This window comes from Aptenodytes forsteri, unplaced genomic scaffold, assembly GCF_000699145.1.
Source record: "Aptenodytes forsteri isolate BGI_AS27 unplaced genomic scaffold, ASM69914v1 Scaffold51, whole genome shotgun sequence".
In the NCBI taxonomy this organism is placed as follows: Eukaryota; Metazoa; Chordata; class Aves; order Sphenisciformes; family Spheniscidae; genus Aptenodytes; species Aptenodytes forsteri.
The window spans coordinates 4082299-4109874 of NW_008795495.1; the positions used below are offsets into that span (position 1 = coordinate 4082299).

Below are 27576 nucleotides of genomic sequence, written 5' to 3' on the forward strand. Positions count from 1 at the left end.
AGCCTGAGTATGTGAAGGCTGAATCTTTCTTGTGAAGTCCCAGTGTTCTGAAGCTTTTGTTGTTCGGTGCGAACTCCACAAGACTCTTGAGCATTATTTTATATTTCTGGAGTACTCTTCCCCTCCTCAGTCTCCCTTTCAATATGGCCTGGTATATTCTGCTTTTATTTAATTTATTATTTATTTATGTTTCTTGGCTGTGTCTACGTTTATGAAAGTGTGCCTCTTTATTAATTTTGCTGCCTTTGTAAACACTTTTCTATCATGTTTTTGTTCTTCTGTCTGGAAGTTCCTTTCTTTCATGTTTCCTATATACCAATTTGCTTGAACTTGCCTTCAGGACAAGATACTCTTGTTAGCATACAGATAATCTTAGGGTTATTGTCCAGTTTAAAGGTCAATGACTTTCTTAGTCTGCATTGTAGGTTCTAGACAGAGTAAATACTATGAGCGTTGGGCATTTTGGGCATGGTCCAATGCATACATACCATGGGATAGCTCGGGTTAGGAGGGGCCTCTTGAGGTAATCTGGTCTAACCCTTGCTCAAAATCGTATTTTCAGTATTCTCAACATTTATGTATTTATTTTTGCCATGGAGTTTATTTTGGTTGGCAGGGAGTGAATGGCAGCTATATTGTTTGCCTTCTCTAACCTGAAGTTTTGTCCTATTATTCTCTATGATTTTTTTTTTTTTCAATTAAGGCTATTTTTGTTAACTTGTAGACAAGTGATGTCAATTTAAAATGCTTTGTAAATGCTCTTGCTATTACTTAGACCATTCAGACAAGCTGCAAGCGTGGAATCATGATACTGGCAAAATTTCTTGTTTCTGTTTGTCACTGATGGTACACAGATTCTAAGAGAAACTTCTCATGGGTTTTCAGGAGGAGTTCCTTGATAACATTCTGCATTCAAACTTTAGTTTTGTCATACTTGTATAAAAAGCCCATCTACTTCAGTATTTTTTTGTCTGCAAAAGTACCTAGTAAAAGAGGCAAAGGAGGAAGAAAGAACAGCATTGTCTGGAACATTTGCAGGTTTTTTTCATTCTTTTTCTGTTTGATATGAAAATCTTAAAATAAAAAAAAAAATACAATACCCAAAAAACCCCAACCAAACAAAAAACCAAAAAAACCAGCCTCCCCCAAAAGAACCAACAAACCACAACCAACAAAAAACCCCCACAAAACCAACACACTGTTGCACAGTGTAACAGATTTTAGTCAATTATGATCTTTACAAAACAAGTACTTTAGATTGTTCAATCAAACTAAATTCTTTCTTTTACTAGAGAAAATAAGCATTCACTGTATGAATATGGCTTTTGAAGGGTTTGTTTTGAGGCTGTGAGCATTATATAAATCTTATTTTATATTCCTAGAAAAAATGAAATGTAAAAATGGAACTTGTAAGAATGCTTCATGCTGATTAAACATGTGAAGTATTATGGTTTAGCGCTTGGAGACCCCTGTCCTTAAAAGCTTTTTGTTGGATTGAATAGAGATGGTGACAGGTGCAGGAAATGACAGATCAAGGAAATATTTTGAACATTTTTGAAATTATGTTAGATAACACATATTTCAAAATGATGTTTCAAGTGTGACTGGTTTTTGGCCAGTGACAAGGCATTGGTTTAAGAAACAATATAGAGCTGTTCAGCTGAGTAAGTTTACATACACTTGTCGGACCACATGTGTTAAGCATTTCAAATTACAAGTTGAGTTTTGGTTTTTATTAGTTAGCTGTTGCTTTTTTAAAATTATTTGTTCTTGAATAATGTAGCCAGTATTTATTTGTACTATTTGTGAAATGTCTGTAACTTTCCTTCTAGTATGAAATCTTCAGAACAGAAGAAGAAGAGAGAATAAAAGCTAAGGGGCAAGATGTCAAATCATCAGTGTATTTCATGAAGCAGACCATTAACAATGCTTGTGGAACAATTGGGCTAATTCATGCTATTGCAAACAACAGAGAGAAAATGAACTTTGGTAAGCTTTGTGGTTTGTTTTGTTTTTTGATTGGTTGGGTTTTTTTGTTGGCTTTCCCCTTTTTTTCCTTAACTGTGGGGAGGCACGGAGGGAAGGATATGTTTTGTACTACTTTCTCTGAATATAACCATTCATAAAGGATGATCTCTATTTAAAGAGCATTTCTACCTATAATTATAAAAACAGTATTTCATACTAATCCACAAACTAAAGCACTTGAAGTGTTGCAAACTGCAGCAGGTAGCAATTCCTCTTGCAATCAGCCTTCAGTGTCTGAAAGATACGATGTAATTATATCTTTAAATCTTTCTTGGAATGAAGCATTCTGTAAGCTTTGAATGAAGTTGGAGTTAAAGCATGACTCTAATTATGTCTTTTTTATTTTTTTAAGAAACTAATTCTTCACTGAAAAAGTTCCTAGAAGATTCATTATCTATGACTCCTGAAGAGAGGGCCAAATATCTAGAAACTTATGAAGTTAGTATCATGTGGTTTTACTTTTATTTAAAATGGTATAAGAATTACTTGCATGAGCAGGTACTGTCCTTTAGGACTTGATCCAGTGAAGCACTTAAACAATTTGATTTTACACATGAGCTTGTGATCATATAGTTGCTACAAAGAAAACCCTGCTTTGGTAGTTTAAAGTATTCCTGCCTGCCCATAGCTCAGTCAGCAGAATGGATTTTGTCAATGTTCCTCATCCATATTAATGCACTGGCTTAGTTTAAAATGACTTTGAAATGGATGAGAAATGTGCATAATCTTTTTGGTGGGTTCAGGATGCAGTTTAATGGTCAATTTAAGCTGATCTGGGGCTATTGCTGAAAGGATGGTCCTTCTGCTGCCTCCTTTCATTTGTGCCTTCTAGTCATCTCTCTTTGGCTCTAGCAGTTTGGGGCACACAAAGAGCTGATTTGGCTGAAATATAATCTCCTTACTGCACCACCCCAAACAATTAGATGAGGTAGCTGATAGTGTGGTTAGCCAGATCGTTAGTGCTGCTTGAAAGGATGTGGCAGAAACATTTTGCCAGTAGTGGAAGGGGAGAATGGTGCTATTGCTGCTGATGGTAACGATGATCCTCTCTCAAAATGAAAATCTTCGACTTCCAAGTCCGAGTTCAAATTAAGCTTATTGTGAAGCCCTCAGGAATAAGGGTGTTAACATGTGGCTGAGGGAAATAGTGACAAACAGAAGCAGTAGAGGTTCGATGACATTTTCTGTAGAAATGTTGGACACAAGATGTCTGATCAGAGTTTCTATCTAAAGTATTTTGTCTGCTAAGAAGTGATATATAACAAAAACACTTGCCCATGGTGTTTTCTGTGTGTAAAAGTGCCATTACAAACTGTTAGGTATTTGGTTTGAATTGACTGTTATGAAACTGAAATATTGGTCTTCTGAGATCCTTGGAAGTGGAAATTATTTGTTTATCAATTTTTTTATTTATTACAAGCACTGAACAAAAATAGTTACATCTATGGCATTTGATAAAATGAAGAGCATACAGTGATTCTTAAAACACTGAAAGTCTCTCATTTCAAGTCTGATTGAAATATCTTTTAATTTTAGGCTATTCGTGTCACTCATGAATCCAGTGCCCATGAAGGTCAGACTGAGGTATTCATTTTTTAAAAAAATCTTTGTTAATAACTACTTCGAATTGTATATAATTGAAATGAAAACATATATTAAAGGTTTACAGTGAAATGGAGATTATTGCTTGGTCTGCAGTATTGTGTCATTAGTCAAAAATCAGGGCACAAAATCAAGTGGCATTGTTGGGAGGGAACCAAACTTGAAGCTTGTTTGGGGTTTTTTTGGCTTATGGATTTTTTTTAAGCTTTTATATAACATGGATGATCTTTTCAAGCTTCATTTCAGAGTAAAACGGCCAGTAATAGTATTTTTAATGAAAGTTGAGGTTTTGATGTTGTAAATTTGTAGGTAAGACTGTAAGATCCATAGTAATCGTACAAATGGAACAAACATTTTATGAAAGAGTCTGAAAAGTTTTACTTCAGGAAAAGAAATAGTACAATATTTGGTTTGCCATTGTGTATGTGCTGTTTGTATACAATAGTAATTCAGATAAATTCTCACTAATACATATATTTATAAGCTTTTATCCCCCAACAAATTGAGTGATATAAGGAAGAAAAAAAACCAACCCAAGAACAGCCCAACCCCAAAACCAACAAAAAAACTTAAAATAAACATAAATTTAACAGTCAACATTTTTCTGCTTCAGTCATACTAAGGCAGTTTTCCGTCTTTCCGGTTCAGATTTCAGTATCTGTTCCACAAAAAGAAATTTGATTAGATTGTTGCTAGCACTGCTTTGTTTGACAAAGAGAGGAACCCTCCTTTGCTTGGCTGTGACTCCAGTGGCTCATCCGCTTTTGGTTTTTTGAAGTACAGTAGGTGAGGTTTTCTTTCTTCTTATGGCTTGTGCAGTGTCTTCTAAACAACGCAGGAGAAAGCAAAGCAGTCCTTTCTGCTCGCCCTTGCCCCACCATCTGGAAATGAAAATTAAGATAATTGTTTTAACCATTTCTATTATAGATACTCGACTTCCTTTGTGATACTTTCTTTTAAAAAAAACACCACTCTTTCTTCTTAGATCTTTCTCTAAATTAATCAAGGTTCTATATTTCAAGACAAAACATGAGAACAAATTCATCTTTCTCACCCTTTTCTAAGTGAGAGACTCCAAAATATCTGGTCTGTTTTCTTTATAAATGAGTCCTTTCCTAGATATTCTTGGCAAGCTTAGTAAGAGAGAGGCTATGGAGATTATTCCCACAAGTTGCTGAAGACTGAATCTTCTTAAGATCTTTGTGAAAGAGAAAAAAATTCTTTAGTTGTTTTGATGTACCGTGACATTCATCCAGGGAATGGTTTGTCTATGCATTCTTCTGGCAGAAATTATGGAATGATTGGGATTGGGAAAGAAAATGCAAGGGCTATGTTGTTCCCGAGAGTCTTTGTAAAGATTCAGGAAGCATCTAAGTGATGATGGAATCTCCTAATAAGGGACAGTTAACTTCTTGAACTTCCACAAAGTAATTTCTTTCCTGATCAAGATAACCACAATACAAAAGATTAATAATTGTGTGGAAAGATGAAGACTTTTTTCCATATTAAAAACTTACAAGATTGTCTTAGCAACTGTGTCTAAACACAGATACTGAATAAGTAGTTTCCTTGCCAAATATTTATTATTCCATTTTGCAAAACTGAATCTGGAAGTAATTCAATATGGATATTCCTTAGACTGGCAAAATAACTTTTTCCTGTCTTTCTGTTTCCAAAGTTGAAATAGTACAACGGCTGAACACATGTGCTACGACCATTTTTTCAGAATAGTTCTGATCCATCAACCAAGGAGGGAAGAAATAAACAAGTTATCTTACTGGAACATCTAATTGCCTGAAGATCCTGTCCTACCATAGTGTAGTTAAATTGGCAGCAAGGCCTCCCCTTTCATCTGTACAGGGGGAATTGCTTTACTTTAAAGTACAGTTCTTTTTAAGCAAAACAAAATCTGAAACGTGAATATGCTGAGAAGTGTAACTGAGAGTTGGAGTGAGTTAATCTCCTAGTCTTTTTCCCTCCAATGGTACATTGTGAATGTTGCTGTATACTTCTTCATGTAGCGGTGAAGGGACTGATGAACAGCATGCCCTTGAAGATGCTGAAGTTAGCATATGCAGGTCATACAAGGATGTTAACTTGTCCTGCAGGGTAAGTTGATAATTTCTAGCACCTTTGGAGCAAGAGAGAAGAGAATCTCATTCCTCCTGCATATCCGTTATTGTTATGATTACTTTCCTGAGAATTTAAACTTCCTTTCAGAGCACTGGAAAGGAACATGTTTGCCTTCCTATGACTGTTGGGTTTTTGTTCTCTCCCCCCCTGCCCTGCCCAAACAGCCAGGGCATTTTGCATAGAAATCTTTCCTTTGAATAAAGTGGCTTACATAGTTGCTTAATGATAGTAAGTGCTGTAGCTTTGCAAGCAAAAAGTCCTTTCCAGGTCTCCTACACAATTAAAGATTAAGAAAACATGCAGGCCTAGGATGATTAACTCTGCTTGTGTGTTTCCTAAGAATAGCCTGCTCTGTGGGTAGTTTTGTGCCTTAGATAGGTATTGCATACTACTGTCCACTCAAATTCTTCTGCAAATGTTGCTTAAGCTCAACTGTGTTAGACAGAGCAACTTCCAAAAGTGGGATGTATGGCAGTCAGCTTTGCTGATTTGGTTAAGAAGCTTTGTAACTGCTTTCAAGATTCTATTTTTTTCCCTTCCACCATGCAAAACGCACCATCGCACCATTGAGATAAAAGTAAAATTTTCTGTAATCTCGAGATGCAGAAGGCTTAAAAATAGCAGAGAGTACAGACAGGTTCTCTTTGTATAATACTTTTTTTCCTGGGCTCTGATTTCTCAGATATTTGAGGATTCAGCCTTTAATGATTCTAAGTAAACCCTTTATTTGTTGATTGCTCCTGACAGTCTTGCTAAGTCTTCGCAAGCTTTTTTATCATCTCAGTGGCTACTTCATTTTTACAATATGCTAGTGGATTTTCTGTTTTTGTTTCTGTTCCATGTATGTGAGTATTTCAAACCTCGAAATAAAGCAAGTCTGTCTAGAAATAAAATTAGAAGTAATAAAAAATGTTAGTTAAAATGTTAGAAGTAATAAAGCAATGCTATCTTCCTAGTAGCTGTGTATTCCATCTATTTGTCTTGTCTCGTGGGTAGGATTTGTTTCTGGTTTCGGATAATCTCTAATCAGATTTTTTTTTTTAAATGTCTTACGTTTTGAAGAAGAGTTCTATTTGGGGGGGAAAAAAAGTATTTGACAAGATATTACTTGTAAAACTTTAATATTAGTGGACTGCTAGATTCTACATTCCAGTTAGTGATTGCTGGAAGAGAAGAGTTACGGTGATTAGTTTGCTTCTGGGATTTATCATTAATGTGTGATCTATTTAGATGAAGCATTAAGATGACTTGCTAAGCAAACGGATTAAAGCTGAGAGCCAATAGAGTGGTCTGCCTTGATGAGTGCTTTAACAGGCTTCCCAAGTTTCATAGCTGTGATTAATTTGCATAATCTCTAATCAGATTTTTTTTTTTAAATGTCTTACGTTTTGAAGAAGAGTTCTATTTGGGGGGGAAAAAAAGTATTTGACAAGATATTACTTGTATAACTTTAATATTAGTGGACTGCTAGATTCTACATTCCAGTTAGTGATTGCTGGAAGAGAAGAGTTACGGTGATTAGTTTGCTTCTGGGATTGATCATAAATGTGTGATCTATTTAGATGAAGCATTAAGATGACTTGCTAAGCAAACGGATTAAAGCTGAGAGCCAATAGAGTGGTCTGCCTTGATGAGTGCTTTAACAGGCTTCCCAAGTTTCATAGCTGTGATTAATTTGCCTAGTTTCCAAACAAACAAACAAAAAAAAGGCTGTGTTCCTAGCCATTTTATGTAACTTTTGGTATTGCATTCAAAACTTTTACAAGCCATCTATGAACTGGATTAGAACTGAGTATTTTGGGGAGGCTTTTTGTATTAAAATATGTGAGGTTTTTAATGAAGCTTACTGAATTTTTATTAGATGACTTAAATATTTTCTTAAAAACAGAAGTTGTTTTGTTCTTTCAGAGAGATTAAATTTTAAGAACAGTTAAGCAGTTTTCATTTTGCTAATTCATTTCAGGTTTGCAAATTGAAAGGATTGTAAATTTGGGCTTATCCATCAGGCCAGGTTTTGGACCAGATTTGATTCAAGTTCTGTGTTAAAACTCCTGGATTCTGTCACTCCATGGCTCACTTTTTTGCTACAGTAAAGCAAATAAATAGATAAAGCAGTCCTATGGGTACTTCTATGTGTAAAAAATGTAGGTGTGTTTAAAATTACTTTATTAGCAAGCCGTAAGATCTGGGAATAACTCCACAGGAGAAGCGTGGTGTTGGTTTCAGGGGTGGTTTGATTCTGGTCCTATGTTCCAGTACCATAATGAGGGCAATTAATGTAAGACTCTTGTAACAGTCTTTCTGTTAAACTTTATGCTGCTGAAGCTTACACTTTCTCAAGTGACAGGTATTTCATATCCAAAGCTGCCAAAAAATGGATCTAGGTCTTTATGATAAAGCTTCATGGACCCAGCTTACTCTCTCCTTTTTATGCCATAGCTCTTGAAAGGCAGCTATTGCTGAGACTAGAATAGTTGCCAGCTACTCAAGACCCTCTTTCTTCTTTCATGAGTCTTCTGCTGAGCATATACTTTTGTTCACAATATCTAGGATGTCTGAAGATGTGGAAAATATAACCTGCTTCTTTGCAGAACTGCACACTCTTTTAAGGTGGTCCTTATATTGTTGCTTCATACTGAGCAGTGTTTGAGTTTTACTGTTTGTTTGTTTTGCATTTGGGTTTTTTCTTTTTGTTCTTCCTGTGCCTCCTTCCTGTACTACCACGCATCTTAACATTTCTGATACCCTCTTATAAAAAAACAAACAAACAAAAAACCTGAAAAACCACAACCCTTCAAAAATATTAAAAAGGCAATACAGTTTGTGGATGCTAGACCATCCGCATTAGCTGTCTAACCTACAGTGATCATTAATGAAGAAGTTACGGCAAAATCTGAGGGAGGAAAAGTAGCAATTAATAGCGCTGATCAGGATTAGGTTCATATCTCTCTTTTTTGTATTACTATCTTGCGTTGCTTTCTTTCAAAACAATCATAGTAACTATTTTCAAGTAAGAGATCAGAAAATCTGAGGGGAGAGTGTTTTGAAAACAGAAAAACATGTCATTACATGAGAGAGACTTCCAGGTCTAGAGTCTTTTGCAGAGCAAATAGCTCTTTTGAATTTGGCGTTGGGGAAGAAACTTACTTTGTATCCTACCTATTCATTTTCCTTAATAATAAAAAGCTACTGTATAGAGACTAGGAAAGGAGGAAGATGCGAAGGCACACTTGTTACAGAAATAAACCAGTAGAAATTGTTTAACTCAAGTAAACAATGATATGCTATGATAACTTGAGGGAAGTTATTCCAGGTAGAAAATATTATCTGCACTGATTCTTGAAATAAATGACCTTTTTAATATGTGAATATAATAAAAATATCTTGCTACTCACATTGTTCTGCGCTCGTATTACTGACATCCATATCCACTACTTTGCAACTATGCTTCATTACAGCTCAATTCTGCAGTAAGGAAAATGGCAAGCTATATCATATAAAGTACTTTTAAAAAGATTAATTTGCCTTTAGTCAAGGAATTAGATCTAGAGAATAATCTGTATTCAATTTCTGCATTTCTAAAGGCTTTGACATGCTTAGCTCTTGTTCAAGTACTACTCTGGTAATAGTATCTGAAGTTTTAGCCAGCTGTTGTGTCTGTGGCTGTTGAAATCATTCTGGATTGTCAGATTACCTACAGTATCTTCTGTCTTCCATCAGCTTCCCAAACAGCTTCCTGAAACGGCTCATCCTGTAGCCTTGTAGGAGTTAATGCTGGCACAGAGGTGTTAGAAGCCCACTCCTGGGAAGAGAGGAGAAGGCTTAACAGACTAGAGTTAGATCAGCTTTTGCTTCTGTGGATAGCAAATACTCAAATAGTTCTGGTGTTAAGTAATTGGCAGGCTGTTTGTGCAACATCAAGGTATCATTAACTGCTGACAAATGGCTTTCCATATCACTTTTTGTTAAAAAGTTCAAATGATGGAGTGAACTTTTTATTATGTCTTGCGGTACTTGCGGCATATGGAACCACTTTTGTGTTAGAGGTTGAAATTTTTTTGGACAGGGGAGTTTTAGCATGGTTTATGCATTACTGCTTAGCAGAATGTGATTTGTGGTCTTTGGGAAGTTTAAGTCTTTAACTGTTATTACAGCATAGCTCAAAATAATGTTTCAATCAAGCAAATAAATACAAGTGAAATGGCCACTTGAAATACCTGTGTTAGATATTGGTTAGAGAATAATAAGAATACCTTTTGATTTTGTTCGTGGCCTAAATTTGTAGGAGAAAATTAGGAGCTCTCAAATTCCTGTTTTTTCTTTCCTCTTTCTTAAATGAAGTTTAACCTACAGTGTTTCAGTTACTAGTTATTATGGAAGAGAGAAGAAAACAGAACTGGAGTATGAAATATAACAACTATTTCTGGGAGCACAGAAAATACTGCCTTTGGTTCTGTAACTCCTCCTGTTTGGTGGTTTGGTGTGGTTTGTTTTGTGTTTTTTTTTTTTTTAAGTACACTTCATGCATCTATTTACCAACTGACAGCTTTGGCTATTAGAACTATATGTTGGGCTAAATGAGGCTCAGAACTGAGCAGACTGAGGTGCTGCATCTGAGCTGCCACTTCAAATGAAAACAACATTCTTGCACCTCATTAGACCTCTATCAAAAATACTGATGGTGGAAAAATTAGCCTTTGAAAATCAAAATTGGTGTTTGACTCTATCAATGTAAAAGTCACAAGTAAGAACTGGTCTCAGATGTTCACAAAAAACTGAAATACTTGTGCACATCAGTATGTGTACTTAGATATCCTTTTTGTTCACAAGTATGATCAGGAATATTTTTAACATGGATTGAAGTTGGCAGCCACTAAAAAAGCTACCACAGCTTGATTTCTTCCTTAACTCAAACCATAACTGCAAACTGTAGTCTGTAAACTTGTTTAGTGTGCCTTGAGAACTATAATCTTGCTTGGAATGTGCTAAGTTAGACTTTGATCACAGTAACAGTCGTTAACATTGGCAAGAACTAAGTAAAGTCAATGCACTCTGTTCTCAACTGCTATAAAACTTGAACTTTCAAAGATGTCTGGCTCCCTGGGGCATTACAATTTATTGTTAGAGAAGAAACATAAAGGAGCTTCTCTCTCGCTCCTGCCAAGAACATATGGTGGGATTTTTTTCTTAAATAGCCCATATTCCTCAGTGTTTCTTCTGAATAATCCATAGTCTTGTAAAGAAACATTTGCATCTCGGGAGAATATAAAATCAATTATATAACTGTTTGTAAGATGATTTTTGTTTAGCTTAGCATTACAGAACAAGCATGTAAGCTGTCCTGTAAAGGAGGTGATGTTGCCTAAAAATGTTAGCTGTGGCTTTTTCTCTTTTACAGCCTACGCAGTAAAAAGTGTAAAAATCAGCTTACTAGAATCATATGAAATGTTTTGGAAATGCTACTTGGTTAGTCTTTGACTCATCACATTGCCCTGTTATTTAATGTGTCAGTGTTTCAGACATATGCATCAATCTGATTTGTGTACTCTACTGAGCAAATAACTAATAAGATATTAATACAGTATTGCTCCGAATTGTTATTCTGGGTCTTATGCTTAAGGGTAAAATCTGTATGAAGGAACTCTGATTCCTAGGATGAAACATAACTATAGAGGATATTCGCACCCACAAAGCAGCCCATGGATTTAAATAACAAGTATATAAGAAATAAAGTAACAAAATATTTCTACAGTTTTGCATCCAACATCTCTACCAACCTACTGCCATAAGGTTTTTTGGTTGGGGTTTTTTTTTCTTTTTCATCTCTCCAATCTGTAACGCTTCCAGTGCCAGTCTTGCACTATCTGCATAAGAGACAGTAAGCAGCAGGCTCTAGCCATGTGTTTGCTCACTGGCATTTTAGCAGGCTGATCATGACAGGTGATGGTTTGAGTTCACACTCAACCTCTTTCCCTCAGGCAGAAGAGAAACTGATTTGGCTCTCTTTTTTTTCTTTATCCAACCACTGATTTGGGGAAAAAAAAAATACAAGAACTTAAAATCCTTAAGACTGCTGCTAACATTTTACCAATATGGCTGAAGCTAGACAGTGGACTAAAACTACTCAGAGAATTGATGTTACATCAACCGACTTTGCTCAAGGAAGCACTCTAAAAATATGGTAATTGGGTGTGCAACAATGCTGTTCAATTTATTTTAAGAAAAAAGATCTTGTGGAGGAAAAACTATTTGAAAAATCTAGTTAATTCAGGTTTTGCAGAGCTCCCTAATCTTTGGAATTTTCTTTTTTGTAATTCCACTAGTTTTTGATCACAGAAGTCGCCATTGTGATAATCTAGCTTGACTTTTGCCTAACATAGGCCATAGAACTTAAATTTAGGTCTTCAGAGAGAGATAAATTATCACTAATTTTGGAAAGATTTTTTTGGGTGCTCTGATCTCACCATTTTTCTTGTCTTTAAGCTCTGTTTTTACCCGTATGTCTAGCAAAGTAATACTCTTGGGATACTTAAGAATCCATTCTTAATCATGGATTGAACTGATGTGGAGAATACTGTAAAGATTTTCTTTTTACTAGCTGCAGAAACTTACTGGTGCAGAAGCTGATCAGCCAACAGATGTAGCCCAATTCAGTTTCAAACCTGTAGTCTCAGTTACAATTACCAGCATTAATATGTATTGAAATGTTGACAAAACAAGTAGGTCTGTGAGGAGTAGAGTTTATGAACCTTAACTTCCAAAGAATCTGCATGTTGCACAGGCTTTTGTTGCATGTAAGGAAGTTCTAGTTAGGAACAAGGCTTTTCTTGCAGTTGAAATATTCATAATGTCTCTCGTTCATGTGAATTCTGTGGTGTACTGTTGGAGCTGAGCTCATGAAGCAGCTTCTGCCTCTGTGGAATACTTCCTTTGTCAGGCTCCTCTTCCCTGTCTAGCTGTTTATCTTCTTATAAAAGCTTGAAGGAACTTAATGTCTCTCAAGGTTTCACCACCACCACCAAAACAGGCTTGAAATGCTGTTGAAAGATTAAAAACACTTGTGAAGGAAGGAGGAGGAAGAGGATCTTTTCAGACTGTGATGCATAGGTTTAATTTGCATGTAAAAATCCCACTAAGAATAATGACTTCTAAGGATGCAAAACGCTATTACACTTTCAACTGTAATACAGACCCTTTAAAACATTGTGTTTAATGCAATAATGAGCAATTACTTAACGAAAACAAAAAAAGCCTCAAAAGGTGGTGGGGGAAAAATGATAGGTATTAAGTACATCCTCTCTGAATATAATCTTAAAGCTATAATAGCTCTTGTATTGCCCATTTGGCTGGAAAAGTTGCACTTTCTATTGTCAGTTCAACCTTCCCCTATCTCTGCTACACGGCTTGCTGTACAGGAACTGTATAACGAGGCCACAAACAGTTTGTTTTGGGAGGAGATACTGCACGCTCATGGACCGACTCAAGTGAGCAGATGCAGAACATGTGGCAGGGCCTCTGATCCCTGGGTTGTGCATAGGAAACAAAGACCAGGATTAAAAGTATTGTATCTCCTTCTGTTTCCCAAGTTTCCAGTGATGTTGGTATGCAGTTAAAGCTCATTTGATCTATGTCCTAGTGCAACTAGCATTTCTTTCTACACAGTGACACAACCTCAAAATGGAGGAAAGAAGAAAGCCCCAGTCCCAGCATAGTTTGTCAGCTGATAGGGAAGCCTCCTTAGAAGAAGGTGGCATGGGCTTGAACTTTCCACTGAGGATGACCTGAACTTGAGCTTCCAGAGAGATGGATTTTTGTAACCGCTAGCAAATTACTCAGTAATAAATATTTCTTCTTAGAAAGAAATGGTCATGCAATACCAGATGCCGCTTTGTCCTGTCAGGTCTTCAATGCATTAGACGTGGACTGAGATACTTTGCTGGATTGGGTTCCCCAGACAAGCTGAGCAGACAGATCCCTGTTTCTAGAGCCTGACCAGGTTTGGGTGTGAGCCAAATCATGAGCTACTCAGCACTATCAAACTTCTGCACTTTTAGGTATGTGCAAAAGCACAGCTCTTCGTGCCTGAGGAACTTTATAGGTGTTTCCCTGAGCTCTTAGATTTAAATGGCTCTAGACTTTAACAGCTATATATAGGAATGAGTTTTGGATTGGGGCAGATGATAATTGCCTGAACATTCCCTTTTTTTTTTTTTTAAATCTATTCCATAAGGCTTTTAACTTGTTTATAATGTATTTTTTGCATTACAAATCATAAACTTAATGTGCTTACCGGCTTATATGACAATAACATTCAATTCTATTTCAGGGTTTTTGTTTTACCACCTCAGATATTTGACCTGCTACAATTTTCAGCACAGAAATATGCTCCTGTGATCTTTTCATCTTGTGAAGTTAGTCTAATTCTCTCTTCTCTGCAGTTTCCAGCTGTCAATGTCTTGTTTGAATAGAGAGTCTCAAGTTATGATTTGTCTTGCTCATTTTAAATTAAATGTGAAATGTATGAGTTTGTATCGTTTATTTGGAGATGTGTATTTAACTCTAATTTCACATTAATATTGACATGTAATTCTATTTTAATATGTATTTTTTTATATTCAGTTGAAAACAACTTCTCTTGACACAGTTTAATTTGTGCTTATTATTAAAGCAATGCATGGAATTTCATGGCTATTGCAAGCCTTCTTAATTAGACATAATCCAGTATTAACTTTGCTTTTCCAGAATTCCTATATACTGTCTGTCGAAATTTCACTCTTACAAATGCAAAGGTATATTTTCAGTGGGAAGGAAGTTTCTCTTTGTCTTGGTTGATCTCACTAGGGGACCCATTAGTACAGGAAATAAAGAATAAAAAGATTCAATGAATGGAATTTAAAATGAGGACAAATACTGACCTAGAAATATTAAAATATTAGTAATAGTTGCCTTAAACAGCATTCTAGGTTATAAATTCAGTTTTGAGAACTTAAAGTCTTTTCTGGTCTCATTACATTCAGGCAAGGGGCGTTTTTAATATATTCTCATTGTTTTAGAAATATTAGCCAGAAAACAAAGAAGTATAGTGCAATCATTAAGAATGGTAACAGTGAGGAATTGTGGTAAACATGGTAACAAAAGTAAAAAAGGTTTTATAAAAAACATTTTTTGATATTTTGGTCATCACTGGACTGTTAAATCTTAAATTTGGTATTGTTCAAAGTCTTATTAATGGTTTCATAGTAATTACACTAGGAGTGCTAATAGATAGGGTTTTTTCAGAGCAAAAGTACACAGTTTAACAGCTTCCAGTCAATGGAATGCATCAAAGACAGAGTAAATTCCTACTCTCAAGTTTTTCAGTTTCACTTTTTTAAACTATTTCTAAGTAAACGGTTATTATATTGCAGATTCCAGGAAGACTAACAATCTTGTCTTTTGATAGCAGAAGCTTACAAAATTGTAAAACATAATGTAGTGTGTCTTGCCTTTTATCGTGAACTCTAGTCAGCAAAGCTCTTAAATTTCTGCCCCGCAGCAGGTTCTAATCCTCCAGGTTCCTCCTTCCACAGGGAGGTCTGTGGACTGTGAGGACTTCTAGGAGCAGTGTTTTATCTGTCGTCTTTTGGAATTTTCTTAGTCAAGCTGAGCATAAATAGTTTTTAAAGCCATCTGGTACTTTATCTAAGTGTAAAATGTCTCGGTTTAAATCAGTTCAAGTGAAGAATTTGAAAAAACAATCAGTCGTACAGATGAAGTAAATAGCCATTAAACTCCTGTAAGCTTCTCTGACTCTTAGAAGTATTGTCATTGCTAAATTCCTCTTTCTTCATATAGTTACATTTTTGGGCTGGAGGTTTTCTGGTTTTGTCCTCTTTTATGTGGAGCTTCTGAGATTTAGGGGTGGATCAGAATGCTTGAAAATCAGAAGCTAATGGGTAAAAAAAACCTGTGACAAACCAGTGGAAAACTCTATTCTCTGGGCAGGTTATGAGACTTGATAACACTCCATGCTTATCTCTGAGCTCTACAGTTTCTACTGTACTTGGTGCTTGCTCTTCATGAAGAATTCCTATCCCTGTCTTTGTTCTTTAAGGTCAGGAATATAGGAGCAGAAAGAACCAATTAATTGTCCCACTCTTGATAGGAAAAGAAAAAAAATTAAAATTGAACAGGAAAGAAGGTGAATTGCTTAAAAAATAATACAAAGAAAGTAAATGGTTTTGATTGGCACTTATGCATTGATTAAACAGAGTGAAAATAATTTTTTCAGAGAAGCTATCTCATGCTCAGTTTTTGAAGTGTACTAGAATCGTTCCATTGAGTGCATAATGTGGGACATATCTTAAGGAACTGCAGTTTCTATTCTGCTTGCAAAACTTTAAGGGATTCACAAGCAGCTGGCAGGTCTCGGTGCAGCTAAGTGCGGTATTATCGATGAGTAAGTTTTGTTTGCTAGTGGGGCTCTGCAGGGTTTGGTTCTAAGACCTGTACTGTTAAAACTTCTATCAGTGACATGGAAGACACTGTAAAAATACACCTCAAAACCTACAGGCAGTGTAAAATCAAGAGTTAGAAAAGCACAAGACACCAACACAGGACAATCTGGATTGCCCTTTAGGTTAGCTTCAAACAAGAGTATTTTTCTGAGGCCAAATAAAAGCTATGTAATTAGCACAAAAGATAAACTTTATTTCCTGGCAGAAGGTGAGGGATTCTCTGAAAGACTGAAGGTGAAATTGGGGATTTCTATATGAGCTGAGAGGAAAGAGTAATGGTGGATGATAAGCTGAAGGTGAACTCCTGGTTTGACATCGTGACCAGATGAACTAATGTAATTCATTGTTTCATGTTCATATCATCATTAAGTGTGAGTAGAAAGGTTGCCTTTTCATTTAGCACTAACGTATTTAGTAAACTGTATGAAAATGTTACTTACTGTCTCTGTATTATATGAGCTGAGAGGAAAAAGTAATGGTGGATGATAAGCTGAAGGTGAACTCCTGGTTTGACATCGTGACCAGATGAACTAATGTAATTCATTGTTTCATGTTCATATCATCATTAAGTGTGAGTAGAAAGGTTGCCTTTTCATTTAGCACTAATGTATTTAGTAAACTGTATGAAAATGTTACTTACTGTCTCTGTAGCTATAGACAAGATTGATTGAAATCTTGACTTGTCCTAATTTATTTCAGTAGTAACAAAAAGTGTTAAGCTTGGAAGTTTGGTTTTGTTTGTGAATATGTTCTGATCCAAACAAAACTTGAACTTGATTGGTCCTGTGGCCTGTGTGGGACAGAAGATCAAAACTAAATCATCACAATGGTCCTTTCTGGTCTTAATATATTTACTGTAACTTTGTCAGTTGCAGCTGAGAGTCATTTTTAATACTTCTGTGGTCTTTCTTCTAATAGTAACAATTTGAATGGTTTAACATAGTCCTACTGCTTCCACGGATACTAAAGGGATCCTGAGTGTTAATGGCAATACTGCCACTGGCCTGCTATTTTAGAAGAATAGGTGAAAAACTTAGGAAGTTGCAAACCTCACCACGGTAAGCTTCCCTTTTCCTTTACTCTCCTTTTATGTTAGACATGGAACAGTAAAGAAACTCTGGGTTCTGTTACAGTAGTTACTTGATTTGTTTTAAATCCCAGAGTAGCACAACCTAGCTTTCCCAAATTACCAAAGAACTGTTGCTTACAGTTTTTGTAGCTGTAGACAAAACTGATCACTCTCTGTTCTCAACTATTTCTTCCATGAGATGATACTTAAATCCTCTCCCTCCTCACTTTCCAACAGTCTATCTCTTGAATGAGTCAGCTAACTTGTGTTCATATTATGAAGTTCACTGGGTGTGAATAACCTCTAGCTTATCTGGTGATAAACTTCAGATGTGGACCTTGTCTTTGCTTATTTTCATTGTTCTTTTGTCTTCTCATTCAAATTCAACACATTCTTGATTATTATCTGTGTAGATTTGATCAGTTAAAGGTAGTATAATAAATAGTGGACACCTTTGCAGTTCCCTTTTTAGGTATGTTACTTCAAGTTTAAGTGGGCTAAGTATGTTCTTTTTTAATGTTTATGTAGTCGTCATCGTCCTCGCTGTCTTCACCACCATCTTCATCGCAGCCTCAGGTTAGCCACAGCAGAACGAAGGCTTCACCATTGTGTCACTCTGCATCCCTCTCCTGGGCCAAACGTAATCATGTAGGTCCTGCAAAGGCTACCAGTCCGTCAATCCGTCTTCGTCGTTGGCGGCCCTTGATACGCCTTCCATCTGTTGGGCTTCATTCTGTTGTAAGTGTAGTCCATCTTCAGTCTTTTCTTACTCTGACATGACTGGCTGCCTGCCATGTAACTCCGGTCTTCAAGGCATCATTTTTTGTTGGGGCCTTTTCTCAACCATTCTTAGGATTTCTTTCTTCCTTTTATTTTATTTTTTTTTTTCTTTCCCCCACGTTGGACAGCAAAAGTACATCGCTCCATGCTTTGCTGTCCAGGTATTTTTGATTCAATACACATGCCAAATCATTTTCAAAGCATAGATGAAGTCTGCCCTTCATGAAGTGGCTTTTTTTTTCGCCATAGGCTCCACATCCAGCCTCTTCTTTTCACCTCATCTTCATGATCTTTCATTTGGATGTGCTAAACCAAGGGGCTTCTAATTCTTTGTCACATGATATTATTTCTTCTGTGTTTGAGACCTGGTTTATGTCCTCATATCCTAAACCTAGTCTCCTTCTCTTTCATTCTAAATCTTGCTTAATGATCCCTGAGTATTTCAGTAAAGGTGAAATGTTTCCTGTAATCCCAAGGGGCTGGCTTACTTTCTCACTTGACATCTGTTTCTTTATCCAGTTGAAGGTGAAGACGTTCTAATAAGTAAAAGCTTGTCATCAAATACCGTACTTACACTTTTTTCCTTCTTCACCCACAGGGCACAAACATATCTTGAAAATGTAGAAAAAAAAATTACACGCACAGAATAGCCAATATTTCTAAACTGTGCTATGACCACCATCAGAAACACTAAACTGAAAGAATGATTTAGTGGTATTTCATCCTGCTTTTAAGGAGTGATCACACTTTTAGTACACACAAAAAAACCCTTGATATGTGGAAGTGAATGGTCTTAAAAGCAAAATGGGGACAGTGATTTTGTTTTTGTCATTCTTTGGTAATGACCACATTTCACCTGTGTTACTAGAAATTCTTGTTTGAGGTATGTGGATTTTTTACTGAGGTGAAATAAGTATTCTGACTGTGGTCCAAATAATTAACTTTTTCATACAGATCTGTCTTTCCAGATGCGGAAATCCTTCTTAATGTATTATTGCTATTAAAAACTAGTGTCAGAATGCTTCCATTTCTTTACAGCTTTTATGTTCTTATCCTGATAAGAATCTCAAGATGAGACCTTTTCCCAGACTCCTTTCTCTTTATGTGAATAATCATCGCTATTTTTAAGTATCTAGCTCTCTTGTAATCTTCAGAACTATGGTACATTCTTGATGTTATCATTTGGAACTAGTTAAATACCTTGGGATTTGAGGAGGCATGGAGTTAAGCACAGAGTTAAGTTCTCCTCAACTCATGCTTCCTCCCCCCATTTAATATTTATGCCATTAACATTGGCAAACCTCTGACATTTTACCTGGGGACTTTTTTGTTTGCTTAGCAAAACTTGGAAAATTCTACATCATATTTCTGTAATTTGAAACTGGGATCTTGTATGAATTTGGCCTATATAAGCTTGTTGTTAACAAAAGACTTATTGAGGAGGACTTGAGCTTGAGTGTGCCTGCCTAGAACAAAAACATTAATCGACCATCAGTTTACTTCAACATTAAATAAACCATGACTTATCCAAGGATGGACATTGCAGCATAATCTGTTGTGATTATACTAGAAAACCACTGTTGGCAAGCTGTCTTACTTCAGAAAATTTCTAAAAACAGCTCCTCATCCATTAGCAGTGAGCATTTGCTTTGAAAATGTTTAAAACAATCATTCAAAAAATAACTGGCCTTCAACACAACTGTATCTGGCAAAACAGAAGCTTGCCACTAAAAATAGTTTTAAAGTATTACTCGTTAACTCCATGGAGATCCTGACTGTCTCCATCTGACAGATTAAAATTGTAAGTCCTATATGCAAAGATTTATCACTGAATACGATCTAGTCTGGTATTTATTGGTCACTAAAATGTTGTTCTTGTCTTTACGCTTTTGTATAACATACCTTTCCAAGAAGATTCAAGAGCATACAAACTATATGTAAATTAGTTTAATATGCAAAAAAACCAGACAGCATTATGGGGATTAAAGCTGTCCCAGTTGGCTTGATAATAAATACTTCCTTGTCCTTCAAATTTTGTCCTGTCAATGCCCTTCCACAAGTATAGCTCTGACCATTCTGCTAGATGTACAAAGAGGCTGAATTGGTCTCAGCATTGTATGAAAATGTTCTAGTATTGCTTTTATTAAGAAATCTATGCACTTAAATTTAAGGGAGGGGAGGAAACATCCTGTATATTGCGTTTAAAATACAGTTGAACTTTCTTGTAGTTCTAAGTACATTTCTACTACTTAAACAAACATTGACAGACAAAAAATAGATTGTTTCAAAATTAAGAGTGAAAGTCTTAATGATGGGAGACTGTATTTATGCTCCTGAAATAAAACTACTTTCCCTACTTACACGCTTTCCTTGTTCTTTTAGATAAGGTCTCCAGATGAGTTAAGAACTTATTAAAAAAAAAAAAAATATTGAAAATACGGTCTGGAAATGTTCTATGCAAACCTGATAAATTGCAGTAGATGTGGCAAACTTTTAAGCTGTAGGTAACAACATGCTTCATTAGTAATGTTGACTTTTCCTCAATCCTTGTAACGATCTCATATTCTTCCAGCTCATCTGTTCTTTTAGTTTAGCATCTCTGCTAGCCTTAGGATCATTTTGCTGCCTTTTATATGTCAAGCTAATCTCCTAATTCTTTTTTCTTTCCTACACTTATCAAGGTGGAAAACATGCTCTGTTTTTTTTCTCACATTTTTCTCACATTTACTTTCTGCGTCACACTAAAGTTCCTGTTCTTTAAAAAAAACCCAAGAAATACCTATTTAGAGCAGCACACTGCTGAATAATCCCTCTTGCTTATGGATCTAAAGGGAGATTTGTGTTTGTATAAACATTCTGTATCCGGATGCTCTGGTTGTTGATAGAGCCCATCTGTGAATTTCACCTTCTTGCTTGACATTCTCCTGTTCAAAATCAGATGCTACTGTCCTGCAGCTTGGAATTGTACCTCACCTGACACAGAGGTAATAAACTTGAGACAGCTTGTCTACCATGACAGCATGGTAGAAAAATACATAAGGCAATGCTTAACAAAGGAACTTCTTGTCTGTTCTTGGGTCAGCACTCAAGACAGTCCCTCAGCACCTTTCTTATAGAAATTCTTTTTCATTATTGTGGACAAGGGATACCTTGATCTAAATTAGCTGTGTATGTTCAACTGTGAAACTCCAGAGCATTTCAAATACCGTAAACTCACTGCAGTATATTGAGCATGAATAGAGATATCACTGTTCTGTGAGAATGAGCCAGAAATAATCTTGCTGAAACTTGTGATCATCATTCCAGTGGTCTTTGTTTTAATTGCAGTATTTTAACCAGGATTCAAATGGCTTTCACAGGCCTACACAATACATTTGCCCAAGCATGTTCCATGCTTCAAAATGGGAATTACAGACACCGAATCTACCCAATAGCAATTGCATCACTTTTTCCCCTTTGCTTCAAAATGTATTGAATCCAAACCATACCTAATGTTTCGTTGTGTAACCTTCATTTTTTAATATGTTTTTCTTTAGTATCTTCTAACTTCCAGTGAGTGAAATTGTATAGTTAAACCACTAAGGTTTTTTCTTCTCTTAGACTTCAGTTACTTTTGTCATGATCTTTCAATTGGATGCATCTGAAACTTTTTATTCCTCAAGGTTCTGCAAAGTTGTCTTTTCCTTATGAGTCTTTACCACTCTTCTTCCAGAACCTGACAGACTCTTGATGCCAATTTTTTGACTTAACACAAGTGGTGTTTTTTTCTTTCCCAGTCACTACCTGTAATGCAAAGCATTCTACTAAACTGGTTTGTGAGACTTCTTGCTTCACTCCATTCTCTCAAGAGAAAGCGTAAGGGAATAATAAAAATACAAGATTTAGTTGGAAGAAGTTGCTGGAAATCTGTCATGTAACATCGAACCTGTTTTTATAATGTGGTCTTTCATAAATAAATTTTAAGCAGGATGGAGGTAAGGACTTGTTCAGTATGTCCATGAGAACAAGACAAAAAAAATTTTTTTTCCCAATTGTGTGTTTGTCCCAGAGATGCTGTTTTGGGGAAAAAAAAACAGTTACACATCAAATTTGTTGAACAGTTTTGTTCTAAGTTAGCAACTTTTGATTTGAAGATCAAAAGATTTCAAATGCATGAAAACTGAATACTGACTTATTTGAAGATCAAAAGAATTCAAATGCATGAAAACTGAATACTGACTTTTACATTGGGATAATGGCCTAAGCGCATTAGCAAGATAAACTGTGTAGGTGATGAAATATACTTTATTAGACCAGCTGGTATGATTGGGCAAACAGTGATATAGAGGTGTACCATTGAGTTTTTAAATGTTAGTGCAACAACAAGAAAGACGACTGTTGTAGTTCATGAGGAGAAGGCAGCATGCAGTGGTGAAAGGTAAAATCAAGGAGTTTCTCAGTACAACAAGAGGGAGTAGAAAGGGTTGCCATTTGTACAGTAAAAACTTTGGGAAGTGCTATTTTAAAAAATTACTGATTGGAAATCTGCTAGTGAAGAATAGAAGAAGAAACGTAGAAGTGCTGTTTCGATAACATGAACTAATGGGTATTGGTCTGAGAGAAGTCAATTAAAATTGATTTCTCACAGCAGTCAGTAATTATTTATTACTTAATTTGAATGTCCAGGTTAGCAAGAGAAGGCAGTCAAATCCTCTGAAAAATTGGGACTCGATGATCTTAAAGGTCTTTTCCAACCTAAATGATTCTATGATTCTATCTAGGTGCTTTTAATGTGGTAACCAAGATTAGAGGGCTTGACAACCTTGGCTGTCACTTTTGTATACGAGACTGGGTATTCATGAAGATACACCATATTATCATTGAGCATTATCTCAATACCTTGAGAACAAATTACAGCTGAGAAGGTGTTCTCAGAACCATCACTTTGAGTGCTAAACTTCTTGCATTTTTCCTCTTCAAATCAGTTTCAAGTCTACTGGTCACTATTTTTCAGGGTTTTTTTTCTTTTGAAGAGAGAAATTGGAAAAGTGATGTCCACTAACCCATGCTACCAAAACTTATTTCTTATACTAAGGTTGAAACCATAGCATAGCCTTCTGTAAGCGACCCAAGATACTGGTATTTGTCCTCTTTCTGTCTTTTCCGGATAGGAAAGAAATATAAATTTTCTTTCACTGAGTGCTGCAGCTCTTTGGAAGACTTGGAAAATGAGTCTTGAATCCCAGAGGTTAGTTCCAAATCCTGGTTAGACAATCATCTCGTTTAGACTCCTCTGTCTTTCTCCTTCCTTGTGGTTCATACATGTGGTCATTCAAAACTGCTGTCTCCTTTTGCACATTGAGTGGGCTCCTAAGAGAAAAAAAAAATCAAAGGAACAGGTCATCCCAACACTTTTGACTGATGTTGATGTTACAGTGGTCTTTGACAAGAAGACTAATCAAGAGAAAATCCTCTGTAATTGCTCTGAAAACACTACCTAGTGATGAACATGCAGGCAGCCTCCTTAGAACTAGGTTCTCTTGTTCTTGTAAGCATTCACACAGACCGTTCATTAAAAGCTGAAAATTTGGCCAAAGGTGTAGCTTTTCAAGGGGACCACAAAAGACATCTCCCTTAAGCTGACGTTCCCTCTTCTTTCCATTCCTTTGAAATTTAAAATCTTGTGGTTCAAGTGTTAGAATTTCTAGAGCTTCCCAGTGAAGTAGAAATTGGCCTGACTAGGCTTCTTTTCGTGTGTGTGTCTGTGTGCACGTGTGCATGCACACATACGCAATGGATATCTTTTTTTGTACCTAAGGAGGGGCGGGGCCATTTTGGATCAGATTCATCACATTGGGAAAGTTTAATCCCGTTACTTGTTTGCCTAAGTCATAAGCAACAGTTTTTTATAATACAAAGTGTTAGGTTATTTTGACTATTCAGACCCTATTGTTTCTCTGTGCTTATGATTATGCAAATAATTGCCTGTCAAAAATTATTGAAATCCTAATTTTTGAAGAAATGTAATAGATCTACTTGGTAGTAAATTTACTACTATCTCCATTAGATGAAAAGAAATCACAAAGGAAGGAGGCTGTCTACGTTAGAACATGTGGTAGAAACTTTAATAATGGCATGGCACTTTCATTCTTTCTATGAGGTTGGGGAATTAAAAATGTAAAAACAACATTCCTCACGGGTTGTGGCAGTAGCACTTAATGGAAGCACGTTATTTAGATTAGGCATGTACAAAAATTCAGCAGGATTCTATAGGAGCATCACTGTCTTCAAGTAAACTCTATGAAAAGTTAATCATGCTTTTTTTTTTTTTTTTTTTTTTTTTTTTTGTGCCCCCCCTTCCTCTTTTCTCTATCTTCTAGCTGTATATAGGCTCGGCATTCCAAGCATGCCAAGTGTCCTTCTACAGAAAAGGTGTTTATTAGAAGCTGGCAAAGAACACAACCCTTAAAACGGTCAAAGGGACAACTGTATTTTGTTCTAAATGTGATCAAAACCAAATCCTGAACATCTCAAAGTACTCTGAAACAATAGTGATACTTCGAGCTCTTCTAGTTAATGTCAATTTGAGCCCAGGTAGCATATGTTCAGATGCAAGCTGTTAAATGCTAAGCCATTTCCTTCATAAAGTGAGACTAACTGGCAGTAGTCTTTCTCCTAACTCTGAAATTCCTTAAGGCCAGATTTCCTAGTTGGTAGGTTTAACTGGTAAGTGAACAGCCATGAAGTCATGTCTCTACACGGGGATTAGGTGGCAATGTGGGATTTGGCAAGGACTCAGCTTTGCCTGCCTGCACGCTTTTATAGCACCGTGGTTTAGATGCCTCTCAACTGTTGGTTGATTGATGGCACCTTGTTGTTATTCCCATTGGTTGTCAGCTACTGTCTTGTGCCGTTTTCAGGAAGTTACGGAAACCTGTGGCCCTTGGAAGTTTACAACTGGGTAGCCAAACTCTAGAGGCTGCTTGTTTTGCTTGTTTTTTTTTCTAAGCCCTGTCTCTGTTTGGCCTTCTGTAAAGCAAAATTCTCAACAGCAATTCACTTATGCGATAGGGGAAAAAGACTCCTTGGAGATCTGGTGGAAAGGTCCTCTCGTTCCTTTGATAGCTGCCTCATCTTCAGCAGCAGGAATGCTCTTTCTCCATTCTAGGCCCTCTGAAACAGAGATGAAACAGGGTATTTATGCCTTTCACACTTTAACTGGTCATGGAGATTAATCTCAAATGAGGGTGAGGGGAGGTTATGTGGTTTTTTTGTTTTGTTTTTTTCCCTCGTTTTTGAGCTTGCTACATAGAATTTCTGTAAGCTGTTGGCAGTTCCTCTGTAATGCTGTGTTCTTTGGCGTTCTTGATGTATTGAAGGACTTACGGTGACTTCTTGTCCTTTGCTTTATTGTTCTGGTTGTTTGCTACATGTTTTCAATTTAGATCATCTTTTAAAGTCTTTTTTCGTGACCATCAGGAAGAAGGAAACTTCCAGTCTTGAAAACGTGATGCGACTGGAAGGTTCTACAACTCATTTTACGCTCTAATCTGTTTCTGGCAAATTCTTAGATTTTTGGGGTGCTTCAAGAAATTCATATAAGGCTAACAGTAATTACAAGATGGAAGAAAATGGCATGCTCAAGATTTTCTTGATAATTTAAGAAAACCTGAGGTGCTGTTTCCCATTCCCTCAAACAGTACCTTCTTAAATTGTGGACCAAGGCTCAGATGTGGACTGGACAGATTGATGAGGAAATAAGACCATCAGTTGCTGTTGAACACAACAGTGGTGATGCACCTTTTGGCTCACAAGTTCAAAAACCACTGTTTAATGCATGCTGGGAATGTGAGCTGGCAGAGTACCGTGCTGTGCATGCCCTGTTTTCTTCTGAAAAAGCTTTTGGTTGCTCTAGTTGGCAACACAGTACTGGGCTAGATAGATCTTTACCAACTGTAACCATTTTTTATGTCATGTCACTTGATGCTGTCACTGCACTTCAGTCCTTTCTTGGTATAATGCCACGTTGAAATTTCAGTCTAGGCACCTCTGGTTGTTTTCCTTCCTCCCCACCTAAGATGTGTGAACTGTTTCTTTCGACTGCCTGTGAAGAGGGAACAGGTTAACTGTACTATACATGGCTTACGAGGAAAAAATTATTTTGACCAAGTGAATATTTTCAGTTTTAAAATACTACAGGTTCAGAGTTCAGCCCTGTGTCACTTTGTTATGGGAGATGGGTTAGTGAAGGAGTTGCTATTTATATGAATATCTATTTTTAATGTTAATGTATTTGAGCTGATACTACTTCTAATTCAGTAATGAAAAATAAACCTTTTATGTAAAGCTGTAATTGGAAATACTTCCAGATACTTTACTGAAAGGATTCTTACTGATTTGTGCATTGCAGAAAGCTGCTTTATGTTCCGAAATGTTCTGCAGTGTGACTTCTGCCATTCTGTATAGATCCAGAATGTGCTTCTCACTTGTGATTTCTGTTGGCCAGGTGTTTTGCATATTATGATGATATGTTCTCATTAATCATATTGTGATAAGAGCTTTAGTGAACACAATTTCTTTTTGTTTTGTTTTGTCTTGCAGGCACCAAGTATAGATGAAAAAGTAGATCTTCACTTTATTGCATTAGTTAACGTAGGTGGTCATCTCTATGAATTGGGTAAGAACACTTTTTATCCACTCTCTCCATTTGTTTGAAACAAATACAAGTAGTAATGTTGTTAACTATCAAAGTTTGAGAGAGATTACTTGATGTAATGTAGGGCCTAGGTTCTTTTCAACTGCATCATAAGGTCTGGGGGGTGGGGTGTTCTGTCAAACAATTGCAGCCGCATTCCCATTGTTTTTTCGGATTCTCCTTCCCTCATTTCCCTCCTATTAAGATAAAATGGTACAGAATACTAGACTGCCTCTAAACTTCCTTTATGATTTACAAGGACAGGAGGAAGCAAGAAAGAATTGATGAACACTCGAAGTTTCAGAGAGGAAAGTACTGTTATGTCCCTGAATTGCTTGTGGAATTAATAAATGAACTGTATGCCACTTTAGAAGTGTTAGCTATATTATTAAATAGAGTGATACAGTTTAAACTGAATAGTCAGGATCAGATACTAATATTCTGCAACTGATTTGTTATAGGCTGGTTATTTTTTCTTCTACCTTTGGTCACTAGACAGTTAACTGTAAAACAGTAGTCTCTCTTTTCTGAATTACAGCTATTTTTTTCCCTCTTCAGATTGTGTAGCACCAATTTCTACTCAGATATTCTCTAATGACATGGAGATCCATGCAGCAGCAAAGACGCAAGGGTTATGGATGTGTTAGAAACCATGGAAGCACCTGAGAATGGTCATGTAGGAATTAGGGTTTCTCCCCCCAAAAAGACGGTGGGATGGGCAACAAGCAGGAGGAGCTGGAAGCCATTGTGAAAACTATAATATAGTTGCCATGCCATCACAGAAACATGGTGTG

At 36.4% G+C, this 27576-nt stretch overlaps 1 protein-coding gene across 1 annotated transcript in view; it reads left to right on the forward strand.

Moving 5' to 3' along the window:
• UCHL3 (ubiquitin C-terminal hydrolase L3) overlaps positions 1-27576 on the forward strand; it is a 47171-nt gene that overhangs the window by 13643 nt on the left and 5952 nt on the right. The window contains exons 3-6 of the mRNA XM_009281724.1: positions 1833-1989; positions 2381-2466; positions 3565-3612; positions 26689-26764. Coding sequence (XP_009279999.1) covers positions 1833-1989; positions 2381-2466; positions 3565-3612; positions 26689-26764 — 367 coding nt within the window. The remainder of the gene's footprint in view (positions 1-1832; positions 1990-2380; positions 2467-3564; positions 3613-26688; positions 26765-27576) is intronic.